This window comes from Sinohyriopsis cumingii, chromosome 5 (assembly GCF_028554795.1).
Source record: "Sinohyriopsis cumingii isolate HCF-2022 chromosome 5, ASM2855479v2, whole genome shotgun sequence".
In the NCBI taxonomy this organism is placed as follows: Eukaryota; Metazoa; Mollusca; class Bivalvia; order Unionida; family Unionidae; genus Sinohyriopsis; species Sinohyriopsis cumingii.
Window position 1 is genome coordinate 102,127,515 of NC_142965.1, and position 18,564 is coordinate 102,146,078.

At 34.1% G+C, this 18,564-nt stretch overlaps 1 protein-coding gene across 2 annotated transcripts in view; it reads left to right on the plus strand.

Annotated features, from left to right (window-relative positions):
* Positions 1–2,868, plus strand: part of LOC149799896 (uncharacterized) — a 77,938-nt gene extending 75,070 nt beyond the window's left edge. For both annotated transcript variants that reach the window (XM_089959342.1, XM_089959341.1), the window contains exon 5: positions 1,083–2,868. In XM_089959342.1, coding sequence (XP_089815468.1) covers positions 1,083–1,625 — 543 coding nt within the window. In that variant the 3' untranslated portion in view covers positions 1,626–2,868. The remainder of the gene's footprint in view (positions 1–1,082) is intronic.
* Positions 2,869–18,564: the final 15,696 nt, after the last annotated feature.

Consider the following 18,564-nt stretch of genomic DNA (forward strand, 5'->3'; position numbering starts at 1 on the left):
CAGACATACGTGATTATTTTCCCCCAATTCCCTTTCGTGACTTGAATCGAAAAGGGCCGCCGAAATATTCATTGAAAAGAACAACAGTCTCAGGAATCGAGGTTAAAAAGGATCTCCCACGATCCAAGCCAATGTGTAAAGAGATACTGCACATTTTTTTCATGGCATTTCTTGGACCAATCAGTATTACATAAAGTAAAACGTAACACGTTGTGATATCAGAAACATGAAATTGCACATAGAATAGGAAACCTGTACCGACTATGTGATAATATATGATATCATATATACTATATTTTCCTATATTTTCACATACAAATGATATATCCTTATATTGTCAAATTTGAAACTAAACGATTTCCCAGCATACTACGGGGTAAATCAAGGCGTGGGCCAATGAGTTTTAAAGCCACTGACGAGAAACGAGCACTTTGTTAAATCTGGAATCAAAGATGGCTAAAATGCTCCAAGTGACGGCAAGGATTATGTTAACGATAACATTAAAAGAGTTGGCCAAACAGATTCTTTTTGACCGAAATTGTACATTTTGTCCAGGCATATGTGTAGGAAACCACACCTTTTACTATGAGAAAGGTAGCAACCAATTTTCATATTCCGTACAGAAGTATGGGCGAAATTCAGACTATGGAATTCATAATACACAGATTTTGTCCCCGTTTCCCAAATTGCTTAATGTGCAACATATATGTTTAAGTGTCAAGATCTGCAGGGAATGTTTATACGTGAACAAAGTAGAAGCATTAATTTCGAAACGAAGATCATTGCTTGCAATGAAAATTGGATAAACTACTTTGAACCCGAAAGTAAGAGACAATGTCATGTATAGAAGCACACAACTATGCCATTACCATGACAAAAATATGTTTCTAAATCTTCTGGTCCTGGCCCATCATCATAATTATTATTATTAGTAGTAGTTGTTTTTGTTGTAGTAGTACTACTTGTAGCAATAGCTAGTATTACTGTATTGATTTGATGATGATGTTGATAATGATGCTGATGATCACCAGCATCATCATCATCACCATCAATATCACCAACATCATCATTATTTTTTTCAGATCGTTTTAAATGAATTTGGCTATGTATTTTGGTTGGATGCATCGATGAGATTCAAAAATATGAATTTATTTGCTGACCTAGAGACAAAGGTCGAAAAATATGGATTATCTTCTTGGGATTTCGGATTCTCTCTAGCAGTTACAATTGACCCCGACACATATCACTTTCTTAAGGAAGACCCCTGTTTGTTTGTGAACAAACCTTCAGCAGGAGGTGGAGGAATTGTGGTCAAGAGAAGCAATTTTACTTTGGAGTACATTATGCGTCCTTGGATATCTTGCGCTTTAACCTTCGGCTGTATGGTTAATAATAGATCCAAACAGATGATGGATTGTCCGGGTGAGAACAACTGGGCGCTTGGAGCATGTCAACGCTTTGATCAGGCAGTACTTAGCATAATACTCTGGCGATTATATGGAAGATATGATGTTGTTATGTTCCCCAAAGGTTTGGTTGAAGCCTGGAGAGGTGACCAACTTGAATATTTCCGCATGCTTGAACAGCAGCGTTTAAAAAACAAGACCAATGGGACTAAAAGCTAAAGATAGCAACACACTGCAGACAAACTATCTTCTTTCCTTTAGTGTTTCCCCTTATTCTCTTCATATATCTCACCACATGTAAGATCATTTTCTTTTAAATAATTCTCTAAATTTGCTTAATAGCCTATGGCAACTATAGCAATGGAATATCCGGCTTTAATATGCGCTTACAGACATTTACATAAAATAACAGATGTCGTTATGGCTTATTAATTTCTAGGTAAATACAAATATTTTCCAGTATCAGTAACAAGCTGACTATACTAGTTGACACATAATATAGTTAAATGGTTAAATTCCTGTAGAAACATTCATGTAAGATTCGCAGATATAACCGTTTTTCTTTTTTATTTGATTGTCTTGTCTATGTTTTGTACTTGCCTTTGAAAAAGAGTCATTAAAGAGTCGAAAGTGCCCAGGCTAGATAGATACTAGCTTCACACTGTTCGTTGTAAGAGTATTGCATTTATCGTAATCAATCTCTGACACACATGTGATCCCTTCCTGGATCCAGTACTTTTTAAAGGACTGTTATTCGCCAAATGATTTATATTATATATATAATAATAAGAATAAGAATAATGAGGATTTTGTATTGCGCCTAATCTTTAGAAGCTCTGAGCGCTTTACAACATTAGACAACACCTTTAAGATACAAAACATATAATAATATTATTACAAAACCAAACACCATGAAATGAGAAAAACATTTTAAAAATATATAAAAATAACAAATGTAAATAATAAGTCGAAAGCGATATTAAAACTAGTGTCTGTCAATCCAAATTTCACGTGTAACAGGTACACCGAAGAAAGCTGTCCGGGGTGTTATCACTCCAGAAGGACTGAATAGTCAAAGTTCTTGCGAAAACAGAAACTATTGAGCATTCTGAAAGGTTTTAAAACGAGATAATCACAAAAAGAATGATCAAGCAACTATCAAAAGAACTGCTTTGAAAGACTTTACACAATAACGGGAAAAGATCAAATTGTACTTAATCAACTGATAGTTTGCTCATTCTACTAACAGTTAGACCATGATAGAGTAGTGAAGATAAACACTGCAAGAAGATAATGGAAAGCTGTGGAATCCTTTGAAAGCCTGGAGTGTTTCATTTATTTGACTTAATTTATACTGGATTTAATTTGTCTGTTTGTAACAAAAAATTAAAATTGTTTCATTTCATTACATGTCAAACTTCAGTTTGACCTGAATATTTTAATAAATACTTAATAACAGAAATACTGTTTCTATTTTCGACTTAGTTAAACATCTTCTTTTCTTTATTAATTTTGGTGTGTAAATAGTGATAAATAGGCTGTAATGAGCTACGTGCTATTAGATTTGTGTATACCTTCGAAATCGTTCTAGAATATTATCACGTGACCCTCATCAGGGAATCTGTTTTGCGTCTCGAGTTACTTTATAATCTTTGTTTATAGAGATTTTTCTCAGTTTGGGCGTATACCACTTGATGTCAAGGTCTTCGTTTGTTTCTGCACAGTTTTGGAATTACATTTTCAATCAGATTATTTGGAATCTAAACGATAATTCTGTTTCCTGGAGTGCTCACACAAAATTATTGGCCAAAGATATTTCTCTACGTTTTATTCGGAATTCAAACACTGGATAATTGTTTATGAATACCACATAATTGTAGACACATCAACACAATAATAGCTACAGTATACGTCATCGCTTTCCAGTTTTGATTCTTTGTCCGGACTCGAACTTGAATTCATTAGAACATTTCATTTATAAGACTTCAAAAATTTAATTCGTGGATTATTCTTTGATTATTTTTGGACTTGATTCTTAAAACCGTAAGTTCTTATTTTTCGTCACAGTCTTTGTTTCATGGAAATGAATTATTTGTCAAATGTTTACAAGCTTGCTGCTTTCGCGTTCTTTTGTAACTGTTTGTTCGAACCTAAACACGTAACATGGAGAACATAATAAATTTATGTATTGATGATAGAAATAAGAAAGAAAATGTTGAATAAATGTGGGGAAAATCACCAATTGCTTCAACACATAGATTAACTTAGCTTAAGTATCTGTCATTCATCCATGGTACCTTTTGAGCAAGAACCAGCAGTCTCTTCATTTTTAAATTCGCGGATATAAAAAATGCAAATTTTGAGAAGGAGGAAGACATCATTAAGACACGAAAAATGGATATATTCTTGTTTAGATTTTTTTCTGCCGAATTCTGACTTATTTTGCAAAATGTTATTTTGGGGGTTTCTCTGTTTAATGATTTGTTACGTTAAAAAGGATATTTCGAAAAAATATACGTCAGTGAATCATTTTCAAAACATTTAGAGTTTAATCATACATAGCATAAATTGCATCAAAATAAATTGCAAATATTTTGGTTGATATTTTGCAAAGATTTGCATGTAACTCTTTTATAAATGTGAGCGATTGTACAGGTTGTCTGAAGCTGTTAATTATATGCATTATGTCTTTTTCAATTTTCATAAAGAAAATTATTTTTATTGGTGCTGATAGAATAACTGGAGTTTGCTAATATCTAAAGTAAACTTTAGCCGGGTTTATAAATATAGACTTTTGTTGCATGAAGCACACTGACATAAATATAGATATGAGTCAAGGATAATTGATATTTTGTGTTGTTGCTTGTTGATTAACAGCAGTTTTCAGCGTATGATAGGATATATATGGCGTCCAGTCAATAATTTGTGGAGAAACTATCGAGAAAATTCCGGGAAAATTCACAGACTGATGGAAAGCTACAAAATTTGCATAAATGTCTCAAGCACGTGTAATATATGTGTATATCTATTCAAATACCAATTAAAGACGCACGAAAAAGCCTCAGTTTCACTAAATATAAATAAGAGTTTTGACTATCATTCTTGTTGCTTTATTGGTAATAATTAATTTTGAAAAAAACATTCAACAGAACTAGGGAATCATATCTTGAATTATCCTTCAAACTGTGTTGCTCTATATCTGAGAATATTTGAACGGTATCCTCTATTTTTAGGAATCCAACATTTTTTCAGTTATAAAAGGTTTATATGTTTTCAATAATTAAATTAGACAGTTACTTTCCAATATATATGCACATGCCAAACATATTGATATTGTCTGAAGTATCATAATCACAATTATATAAAATTTCTATTTGAAGAGACAATTGGAAAATGTTACTAAAATCTATTTTTGATTCATGTATGACTATTAAATCCATTATCAATGTACTTATTCATATCTTTTGCCATTTTTTACTTTCATTATATGGAAGTGCTTATCGAGAATCTGAATGAAATGAAGATTAAATTACTTTATGCTCTTGACATAATATTATATATGTTAACGTTATTTTAAAGAACGTAATTTATTCTGATGTCACCTTTATGTCGTGTGAGTATTTATGTGTGTTTTTGTGTGTGTGCAGTTATGTGTGTGGATGTGTGTAAATGTGTGTGTGTCTGTCTAAATGTCACAAAGAATTGGATGATTCTCTTTAAATACCAGTTAAAATGTACAAATATTTGTTTTAACAATCTAGGGATCATACCACAACAAAATCCAATGATTTTAATGTTAACGTTAGAAAAAACGAAAATAGTTTGTGTATTAAATGTCCTAGTACGCAGTACATGTACTACTTGATTGTTTTTATACCAAACGATTTGCACAATCATTAGTATGTGCTTTGAAGTAATTGTTTTCAGATAAATGTCCCTAAAGCAGTATGCTGGTAAAGCCAAACTTATACGACCATTAAGCACTGCCTAGGAATACCATCAGTATTCAATAAACAAAAACAAATAAAATGTACATCCGCATGACTAATATATGTAAAAGCTGAATGCACTGATTACAGTCAGAAAAATGTAAAAAGAGATTATATGCGGATATAACAGCCAATGCTATGATTTCCAATAACTAAGTACGGTATGCAATGTCTTTCTGGTTCGAGAATTATACCCTGCATAATTATTAATTAGTCTTCTGATGTCTATCTCATGGAATGCACTAACTGACCCGCTTGTTTTAAACGGTTTTATTTGACTATTGATGCCAAATTTAACATAGTTAGGTGAAGACAGACTTATATTGTAAACTGCGTTGCACGTCTAGGAGCTAAACAAAAATAAACCTTACGTTTGGTAGATCAAAAAAGGATGTTGCTGGTTTATATCGTTTGCCGTTGCATTGTTTTTCTTGTCTTGTTGGCTTGTGTCCATATTTTTTGGTGTCTATAATAAAGATAAAATTATTCGGTAATAAACGCATTGATTCATTTTTATTTTTAATTATTATATTTGATTGCGTGCACTGATTTGTAATTGTGCACTGTACTTGAAAATCCGTACAATACAATATGAAATACGCATATCAAATCTTCACTATTAATTTGCAACTAATCATAAATGCTGAAAACTTAAGTCTCTATAATGCCTATCCACTTACCACCGCTCCTAATATATTTACACAGGTACTTCAAGTTTGGATTTCGCCGATAAATATAATTAAAATAAAATAAAAAATCAATATGTGATTTGATGTGACTCTTCCTATAAATAAATAACTGACAGGAATATAGTTGTAACTCTATTAGAATAGTTAGTGTAGTAGTATCGTTAACATTGTTGCTATTATAACTGTTACCGGTGAATCAACAAATAAAGGAGTAATCATCTTTTTATTTGAATAAAAAATATACATGGAACCTTTCAAGTAATTTTTGAGACAGGGTTGTAAGTTAGTATCACAATCCAATAAACGGACTGCTAACCAAAAGATTTTACAGTCCCAAGATCGCACTAATTTTCCATGCGAATCTGCGATATTCAATATTTTTAAAATCTTTTAAACCATCTTTCATGAGTCCACGAAATATTGTAATTCGCCTTAGATATCGGTTGTATTTGTTGTTTAGGTGCATATATAACGGTCAATATAACATTTCGATGAAGAATGAAGGACACATTGGAAGCTACTAGTATACTTTCTCATATACCCACATTGTCCGAGCTCGAAATGGACAGATGTCAGATGGCAATGATCGGTAAGCGCGTCCGCTTTAAACCAATCGGCTATCCAAGACCCTGGTTTGTGTTTTAGTTAATTGATGAAAGTAGATGAAATGTTAATAAGCAAGCCTTATTTCGTAAGGGTCACAGCGTTAATTGGTTTACACGATAGATGCAGAACTTATTCTGTTAGTAGTAATTCCCGTGTTATTATTTGTACAAAGTGCTTTCTATTCTTTCTATTTCAGGTTTTCAGTCAAATATATCCATATGATCAAAAGCTAGCCTGTTATAAAACTTTATTTTCCCCATTGTTTTAATTTTATTAACATTCAAAGTAGTTTTCTCGTGCCTAAACCATCCCACCTTAATATATGTGTGTGATAAATTTGTTTTCTTAAGTAAATCAAGCACCGGGATAAAATATTATATATCGTTGTTGAAAAGTCTTTAATTTCGTATTTCAACCTTTATGTCGAAGAGTCAAGTGCTTTATTTTTAGCTCCTACACGCCTGTCAGAAAGGGTATTGTCTCGCCTCTAATATGACTTTTAGTCCTTTTATAAATAAAACAATGTTAAACGAGTATTCTATTGGAAATTCGGATAGGCCAGAAAGACATTGCATACATGAGTCATATAAATATTGTATAAAATACTAATTATAATTATTCGACACTGTTTTTATTACGTACATTCTCATACGACATGTTCAGCACATTCTTAGATAATAAGTTATATCGTTCTTTTTTATTTCACCTAGTTATATAACTTAGCCAAGGCTTTTGATTGTTGAAAATTCCAAATGTATTGAAGGCTTGATACAGAAACACAGTGTTGTTTTCAGGGGCATTTACATATTACCTTTAAGTGATATTAGAGCATGGTCTTCATGCATTAATTGTCGTGTAAGGAATATATAAAAGTAAAGTTCATACCTGATGTGCATCATCTTCATACATCTGTACAAGAAAGGAGAAACCTAGAGTCTGTAAGTATGATCTTTGGCATTGCATGCATGCTATATAAATGCCATCCCATATATAATTCGTTCGCTACGTAGGCCTAACATTCGCCATGCACGGAATCTATCTCTGCTGAATAGTTACAGGAACATCAAGAAACCAATTTAGGGTACATAAGGAGAAAGATGCGTGATGTGGTAACATTGCTTCGCTTGGAATTTGTTTACCTCCTCATGCTCTTACTGCTTGAACTTTTCTTTCTCATCTTCACTCTTCCCGTATATTGGAGCTTGAAAATATTTCTTAAGACTTAAGACTTTCGTTGCATTTGTCAGGTACTTGTTTACACGTGTCTTCCATCAGTTGTTATAAGGTACGGTTGAGTCAGAATTTCCTTACGTAAATCTTTAAAAGTCATCAGCCTATAATCATAATCTTTGGGATAAAACAAGGGTAATGAATCACACTTTCATCCTACAAATTTAATCGTCTCTTTTTCCCTCAACCTGAACCTTCACTGTTCACATATTATGGTAGTAAATGATGGATTAGTGTATTTACACTACAGATGCACGAAATGTAATGCAGAATACTGAACGCTACTGCTAATGCTAAATCGTACTAAATTCTAGCTGTTAATTATATGCAAGTAAGTTGTCGTTGTTTTGGGTTGTAACGCTGTTTTACAACACAAGATAGTCTATACATGACGGCCATTATATGGCGATGGAAGAACCAGACAAAGATCCCCTGAAAGAGAAACGACCAACCGGAAGCTACAGGCAAGCCTTCCCATATACCCATGCCAAGCTTCTAAACTACATGCACCTTTATAAATTATCGCAGATTCAGAATGGGTAGGTTCCCAGCCAAAGTATAAGTGAACTTCTTTAAGGATAAAGGGACACAGAAACTCTGAAATTGTTTGAATAAACGTTATTAATGTGATTCCACATACAACCGTCCCAGCACAATTTTTATGTTGATTACAACAACAACTCAAAATAACGACTGAGATTCTTGTAGACATGAACACTGAATATATGACAGAAAAAAACAGCAAACTGAGAAACATATTAAAAAGGAATTCACGTGAATGTGAATCGATGTCACAACATATGTCAATTCAGTGCTGTATCTCAATCTGTAGATAACATCTAACAATATTGGAAAAATTGTGAAGCGTTTCCTACATTGGATTTAGGATTTGTTGTCTCAATCCCAGGCTGTAACCCACTTTGTCTACACCATATCAGAAAATATTGCAATGCTGCGACAGGAGCACATAGCAAAAAACTGAAAAATTGTGACATGAATTTATTCTGAAGACTTAATTCTGCTTCGGTGTGGAGATAAAGAGACGGAAAAACAGAAAAGTCACCAATGTGAACCGAGCAGTACAACTTGCACTGTTGAACTCTGTACATAGTATTTCAAAAGATAATAACGGGTTTACATATATTCCAACACAATCCGAAATAGTGGCTGAAAACTTATAGAAATGAACACAGTAGAACAGACAAAGCTTGAATGCAATTTGGATGACATTTTGAAATTAATTTTAACACTTTATGCGGAGGGAAATGGCTGGTGTAAAATTCGCGTCAATCCATGGTTACATCATTCCAGGCTGGAACCCGCTTTGTTTTGATCATGTCAGAAAATATTGCAAATAAAAAGGTAACGCACTCTGTGCATACAGGAAACGAAGACATACAAGACCATAAAGGTACTGCAAATTCAAAGACTTGAATGTGGAATGTGGAATGGATGTGCACTTCAACTATTTCTTTGTACTATCATATTTATGAATATTCTGGACTGACCGAGGGGTGTGACTGAGACACAATAGCTTATGATAGATTTAAAAAGTGTTTAAAGGGAAGGTAGTAATTTCGAAGGATATAAGACATCCAGTTACTTGTCTGCAATGATATATTCCTCGTGCAATCATCAGTGACCTTTTCTTTATGTGCCAGAGCCGACACAGTTAACAGAAATGAAGGAGATTGTCATATGACTTCCAAATAATATGTGCTACAAATTCGTCAACGTAGTATTTTGCATTTGATTCTTACTGATAACATAATATCTTCGCGTGGCGAATGCGAATAGAAGCATAATGACCATTCCGATGTGTGTTCAGCTGGATAAAGGTGGAAGCATTGGAGAAAGAAATGTTTCTCTTGCAAACGTTCTGTGTGTTGAATAATACTGGCATATAATGATATCATTTTATTACATTCAAGTGATGGAAGTTATTTCTTAAATCAAAGACTTTGGGGACATTGCAATTCAAGACAACAAAGCAGCAATATGACCTTTGACAAGGGAAGTGAAAACGTACCGATTCAAATTTTGTTACGTGTTTTAATAAAGTTCCAGCCAGAGTGTACACTTCAATACATATGTAGAACATTGAATATGACAATTTGAAGGTAGTTACAATTTATTTTTGAACAGCGCCATATCAAATGTATCATGTGGCCAAACGTCTAAAGTACATGCAGTTTTATGAATTATCACAGATTCCAAATGGAAATGTTTCCGGCACAAATGTGATACATCTTCTTTAAATATATAAGGGACAAAGGAACTCTGGAATTTCTTGATCCAAATTTAATAATTTGATTACACATACAAACGTCCCAGCACCATCTTTATGTTGATTGCCACAACAACTCAACATAATGACTAAGATTCTCATGGAAATGAACACTGCAGATAGGACATAAATTAACAGTATTCTGAGAAACACATTTAATTTGAGCGGATTTCCTTATCATTATGGAATTCTTGTGGATGTCGATGGATGGTACAATATAGGTCTATTCAGAAATGTGTATCAATCTGTTGATAAAAGCTGACAATCGTGGAAACATTGTGTAACATTTCATAGAATCAAATTTGGGATTTGTTCTCTGTACATTTGCACCCTCCTACTGTCTCAATTACAAATTGAAGATGGCCATCGTGACGTATATCCTGACAATTATTCTTCAAAAAAGACTGTACATGTTTCTCGCCAGTGCGGCCACAATAACTGCTTGGAGCTGAGATTCTTCCAGCGAATTCAAAGTATAATGGATCGTCAGACAAAGACACAATTTCCAAATCGTTGTCTTTGATGTTTTTGATCTGAGGATGATTTTGCTATCTTTTTCATCGAATGAATGAACAATTCTATATACCTATAAATATGTATAGAATTCCTACATATACAATCAGAAGCAAAACATTAGTAATATTTTTACATCGCATTAGAAATTAACGAAATTATAAACGAATGGTATCTTGCAAATTTAAATACGTCGAAAACAAAAGAAATGTATGCATATGCATGATACAGATCCTAAATGTACAGTTATTTGTATATGTTCCTCCACCTGATGTACAATCATGCTCACTGATTGCCTCAATCTTCAACAAATTGATTACATCTTCAACGAATGTTCCTTAACGTCACCCAATTTCCGAAATGTTCTCAGTGCTTATATGTCTTTAAGATTTCAAAGAACTAAAAGATGAATAGGAAAATAAAGAGTAGATTAGGAGTGGCGACAATCTTTGTTGTGGCGCAATGCGCGCGATATTCATTTTACCTTGAAGAAAAAAGAGAGTTCGCCACTTCGATAGTTTACATGTCCTCTTTTCCTTCTTTAGATCTGTTGTTCAAATGTTCAAGACGAAATGACTTGGATAGATGATGCATTCTTTAGCGAGTTTAAGACTCTGCTACGAGGGAACTAAAATATCAACTATTTATATATATAAATACGATCCTCAGATGTACATCCGACTCAAGTCTGCTGAACTCATCACATCTTTTTATCTGTTGCCATTTGCATCCTATCACTCATTGATAAATACAGCCAAACAGCGCTATTGATGCTGATTTTGCTTCCATAACGTCAAGAGAATGTAATGGTTCTGGCGGACATTATCGCAGTCCTTTCTACTGAAAACGAAAGGTGTGCAGAGGCTGCGATGTATCGAGACCGTAGTGTCCTCAAATATAAATTGTCAAGTTCGCAATACATAACATTCCAGATCAAAATAATTCTTCCATCAGTGAACATATAATGGAACTTTATAGCCTTATAAATCTTTAATTGGATATTATTTTTGAGCCGATATTTCTAGAAACATACTGCAACGTAACAAATTGAAATAGATGTGTGAATTCGTCAATGCTGCGACAGGAGCACATAGCAAAAAACTGAAAGATTGTGACATGAATTTATTCTGAAGACTTAATTCTGCTTCGGTGTGGAGATAAAGAGAAAAAACATAATTACTCTGACTATGTACATCATGCGTGAAGCATCGTGACGGAAAAACAGAAAAGTCACCAATGTGAACCAAGCAGTACAACTTGCACTGTTGAACTCTGGACTTAGTATTTCAAAAGATAATAACGGGTTTACATATATTCCAACACAATCCGAAATAGTGGCTGAAAACTTATAGAAATGAACACAGTAGAACAGACAAAGCTTGAATGCAATTTGGATGACATTTTGAAATTAATTTTAACACTTTATGCGGAGGAAATTGGTTGGTGTAAAATTCGCGTCAATCCATGGTTACATCATTCCAGGCTGGAACCCGCTTTGTTTTGATCATACCAGAAAATAGTGCAAATAAAAAGGTAACGCACTCTGTGCATACAGGAAACGAAGACATACAAGACCATAAAGGTACTGCAAATTCAAAGACTTGAATGTGGAATGTGGAATGGATGTGCACTTCAACTATTTCTTTGTACTATCATATTTATGAATATTCTGGACTGACCGAGGGGTGTGACTGAGACACAATAGCTTATGATAGATTTAAAAAGTGTTTAAAGGGAAGGTAGTAATTTCGAAGGATATAAGACATCCAGTTACTTGTCTGCAATGATATATTCCTCGTGCAATCATCAGTGACCTTTTCTTTATGTGCCAGAGCCGACACAGTTAACAGAAATGAAGGAGATTGCCATATGACTTCCAAATAATATGTGCTACAAATTCGTCAACGTAGTATTTTGCATTTGATTCTTACTGATAACATAATATCTTCGCGTGGCGAATGCGAATAGAAGCATAATGACCATTCAGATGTGTGTTCAGCTGGATAAAGGTGGAAGCATTGGAGAAAGAAATGTTTCTCTTGCAAACGTTCTGTGTGTTGAATAATACTGGCATATAATGATATCATTTTATTACATTCAAGTGATGGAAGTTATTTCTTAAATCAAAGACTTTGGGGGACATTGCAATTCAAGACAACAAAGCAGCAATATGAGCTTTGACAAGGGAAGTGAAAACGTACCGATTCAAATTTTGTTACGTGTTTTAATAAAGTTCCAGCCAGAGTGTACACTTCAATACATATGTAGAACATTGAATATGACAATTTGAAGGTAGTTACAATTTATTTTTGAACAGCGCCATATCAAATGTATCATGTGGCCAAACGTCTAAAGTACATGCAGTTTTATGAATTATCACAGATTCCAAATGGAAATGTTTCCGGCACAAATGTGATACATCTTCTTTAAATATATAAGGGACAAAGGAACTCTGGAATTTCTTGATCCAAATTTAATAATTTGATTACACATACAAACGTCCCAGCACCATCTTTATGTTGATTGCCACAACAACTCAACATAATGACTAAGATTCTCATGGAAATGAACACTGCAGATAGGACATAAATTAACAGTATTCTGAGAAACACATTTAATTTGAGCGGATTTCCTTATCATTATGGAATTCTTGTGGATGTCGATGGATGGTACAATATAGGTCTATTCAGAAATGTATATCAATCTGTGCATAAAAGCTGACAATCGTGGAAACATTGTGTAACATTTCATAGAATCAAATTTGGGATTTGTTCTCTGTACATTTGCACCTTCCTACTGTCTCAATTACAAATTGAAGATGGCCATCGTGACGTATATCCTGACAATTATTCTTCAAAAAAGACTGTACATGTTTCTCGCCAGTGCGGCCACAATAACTGCTTGGAGCTGAGATTCTTCCAGCGAATTCAAAGTATAATGGATCGTCAGACAAAGACACAATTTCCATATCGTTGTCTTTGATGTTTTTGATCTGAGGATGATTTTGCTATCTTTTTCATCGAATGAATGAACAATTCTATATACCTATAAATATGTATAGAATTCCTACATATACAATCAGAAGCAAAACATTAGTAATATTTTTACATCGCATTAGAAATTAACGAAATTATAAACGAATGGTATCTTGCAAATTTAAATACGTCGAAAACAAAAGAAATGTATGCATATGCATGATACAGATCCTAAATGTACAGTTATTTGTATATGTTCCTCCACCTGATGTACAATCATGCTCGCTGATTGCCTCAATCTTCAACAAATTGATTACATCTTCAACGAATGTTCCTTAACGTCACCCAATTTCCGAAATGTTCTCAGTGCTTATATGTCTTTAAGATTTCAAAGAACTAAAAGATGAATAGGAAAATAAAGAGTAGATTAGGAGTGGCGACAATCTTTGTTGTGGCGCAATGCGCGCGATATTCATTTTACCTTGAAGAAAAAAGAGAGTTCGCCACTTCGATAGTTTGCATGTCCTCTTTTCCTTCTTTAGATCTGTTGTTCAAATGTTCAAGACGAAATGACTTGGATAGATGATGCATTCTTTAGCGAGTTTAAGACTCTGCTACGAGGGAACTAAAATATCAACTATTTATATATATAAATACGATCCTCAGATGTACATCCGACTCAAGTCTGCTGAACTCATCACATCTTTTTATCTGTTGCCATTTGCATCCTATCACTCATTGATAAATACAGCCAAACAGCGCTATTGATGCTGATTTTGCTTCCATAACGTCAAGAGAATGTAATGGTTCTGGCGGACATTATCGCAGTCCTTTCTACTGAAAACGAAAGGTGTGCAGAGGCTGCGATGTATCGAGACCGTAGTGTCCTCAAATATAAATTGTCAAGTTCGCAATACATAACATTCCAGATCAAAATAATTCTTCCATCAGTGAACATATAATGGAACTTTATAGCCTTATAAATCTTTAATTGGATATTATTTTTGAGCCGATATTTGTAGAAACATACTGCAACGTAACAAATTGAAATAGATGTGTGAATTCGTCAATGCTGCGACAGGAGCACATAGCAAAAAACTGAAAGATTGTGACATGAATTTATTCTGAAGACTTAATTCTGCTTCGGTGTGGAGATAAAGAGAAAAAACATAATTACTCTGACTATGTACATCATGCGTGAAGCATCGTGACGGAAAAACAGAAAAGTCACCAATGTGAACCAAGCAGTACAACTTGCACTGTTGAACTCTGGACTTAGTATTTCAAAAGATAATAACGGGTTTACATATATTCCAACACAATCCGAAATAGTGGCTGAAAACTTATAGAAATGAACACAGTAGAACAGACAAAGCTTGAATGCAATTTGGATGACATTTTGAAATTAATTTTAACACTTTATGCGGAGGGAATTGGCTGGTGTAAAATTCGCGTCAATCCATGGTTACATCATCCCAGGCTGGAACCCGCTTTGTTTTGATCATATCAGAAAATATTGCAAATGAAAAGGTAACGCACTCTGTGCATACAGGAAACGAAAACATACAAGACCATAAAGGTACTGCAAATTCAAAGACTTGAATGTGGAATGTGGAATGGATGTGCACTTCAACTATTTCTTTGTACTATCATATTTATGAATATTCTGGACTGACCGAGGGGTGTGACTGAGACACAATAGCTTATGATAGATTTAAAAAGTGTTTAAAGGGAAGGTAGTAATTTCGAAGGATATAAGACATCCAGTTACTTGTCTGCAATGATATATTCCTCGTGCAATCATCAGTGACCTTTTCTTTATGTGCCAGAGCCGACACAGTTAACAGAAATGAAGGAGATTGTCATATGACTTCCAAATAATATGTGCTACAAATTCGTCAACGTAGTATTTTGCATTTGATTCTTACTGATAACATAATATCTTCGCGTGGCGAATGCGAATAGAAGCATAATGACCATTCAGATGTGTGTTCAGCTGGATAAAGGTGGAAGCATTGGAGAAAGAAATGTTTCTCTTGCAAACGTTCTGTGTGTTGAATAATACTGGCATATAATGATATCATTTTATTACATTCAAGTGATGGAAGTTATTTCTTAAATCAAAGACTTTGGGGACATTGCAATTCAAGACAACAAAGCAGCAATATGACCTTTGACAAGGGAGGTGAAAACGCACCGATTCAAATTTTGTTACGTGTTTTAATAAAGTTCCAGCCAGAGTGTACACTTCAATACATATGTAGAACATTGAATATGACAATTTGAAGGTAGTTACAATTTATTTTTGAACAGCGCCATATCAAATGTATCATGTGGCCAAACGTCTAAAGTACATGCAGTTTTATGAATTATCACAGATTCCAAATGGAAATGTTTCCGGCACAAATGTGATACATCTTCTTTAAATATATAAGGGACAAAGGAACTATGGAATTTCTTGATCCAAATTTAATAATTTGATTACACATACAAACGTCCCAGCACCATCTTTATGTTGATTGCCACAACAACTCAACATAATGACTAAGATTCTCATGGAAATGAACACTGCAGATAGGACATAAATTAACAGTATTCTGAGAAACACATTTAATTTGAGCGGATTTCCTTATCATTATGGAATTCTTGTGGATGTCGATGGATGGTACAATATAGGTCTATTCAGAAATGTATATCAATCTGTGCATAAAAGCTGACAATCGTGGAAACATTGTGTAACATTTCATAGAATCAAATTTGGGATTTGTTCTCTGTACATTTGCACCTTCCTACTGTCTCAATTACAAATTGAAGATGGCCATCGTGACGTATATCCTGACAATTATTCTTCAAAAAAGACTGTACATGTTTCTCGCCAGTGCGGCCACAATAACTGCTTGGAGCTGAGATTCTTCCAGCGAATTCAAAGTATAATGGATCGTCAGACAAAGACACAATTTCCATATCGTTGTCTTTGATGTTTTTGATCTGAGGATGATTTTGCTATCTTTTTCATCGAATGAATGAACAATTCTATATACCTATAAATATGTATAGAATTCCTACATATACAATCAGAAGCAAAACATTAGTAATATTTTTACATCGCATTAGAAATTAACGAAATTATAAACGAATGGTATCTTGCAAATTTAAATACGTCGAAAACAAAAGAAATGTATGCATATGCATGATACAGATCCTAAATGTACAGTTATTTGTATATGTTCCTCCACCTGATGTACAATCATGCTCGCTGATTGCCTCAATCTTCAACAAATTGATTACATCTTCAACGAATGTTCCTTAACGTCACCCAATTTCCGAAATGTTCTCAGTGCTTATATGTCTTTAAGATTTCAAAGAACTAAAAGATGAATAGGAAAATAAAGAGTAGATTAGGAGTGGCGACAATCTTTGTTGTGGCGCAATGCGCGCGATATTCATTTTACCTTGAAGAAAAAAGAGAGTTCGCCACTTCGATAGTTTGCATGTCCTCTTTTCCTTCTTTAGATCTGTTGTTCAAATGTTCAAGACGAAATGACTTGGATAGATGATGCATTCTTTAGCGAGTTTAAGACTCTGCTACGAGGGAACTAAAATATCAACTATTTATATATATAAATACGATCCTCAGATGTACATCCGACTCAAGTCTGCTGAACTCATCACATCTTTTTATCTGTTGCCATTTGCATCCTATCACTCATTGATAAATACAGCCAAACAGCGCTATTGATGCTGATTTTGCTTCCATAACGTCAAGAGAATGTAATGGTTCTGGCGGACATTATCGCAGTCCTTTCTACTGAAAACGAAAGGTGTGCAGAGGCTGCGATGTATCGAGACCGTAGTGTCCTCAAATATAAATTGTCAAGTTCGCAATACATAACATTCCAGATCAAAATAATTCTTCCATCAGTGAACATATAATGGAACTTTATAGCCTTATAAATCTTTAATTGGATATTATTTTTGAGCCGATATTTGTAGAAACATACTGCAACGTAACAAATTGAAATAGATGTGTGAATTCGTCAATGCTGCGACAGGAGCACATAGCAAAAAACTGAAAGATTGTGACATGAATTTATTCTGAAGACTTAATTCTGCTTCGGTGTGGAGATAAAGAGAAAAAACATAATTACTCTGACTATGTACATCATGCGTGAAGCATCGTGACGGAAAAACAGAAAAGTCACCAATGTGAACCAAGCAGTACAACTTGCACTGTTGAACTCTGGACTTAGTATTTCAAAAGATAATAACGGGTTTACATATATTCCAACACAATCCGAAATAGTGGCTGAAAACTTATAGAAATGAACACAGTAGAACAGACAAAGCTTGAATGCAATTTGGATGACATTTTGAAATTAATTTTAACACTTTATGCGGAGGGAATTGGCTGGTGTAAAATTCGCGTCAATCCATGGTTACATCATCCCAGGCTGGAACCCGCTTTGTTTTGATCATATCAGAAAATATTGCAAATGAAAAGGTAACGCACTCTGTGCATACAGGAAACGAAAACATACAAGACCATAAAGGTACTGCAAATTCAAAGACTTGAATGTGGAATGTGGAATGGATGTGCACTTCAACTATTTCTTTGTACTATCATATTTATGAATATTCTGGACTGACCGAGGGGTGTGACTGAGACACAATAGCTTATGATAGATTTAAAAAGTGTTTAAAGGGAAGGTAGTAATTTCGAAGGATATAAGACATCCAGTTACTTGTCTGCAATGATATATTCCTCGTGCAATCATCAGTGACCTTTTCTTTATGTGCCAGAGCCGACACAGTTAACAGAAATGAAGGAGATTGTCATATGACTTCCAAATAATATGTGCTACAAATTCG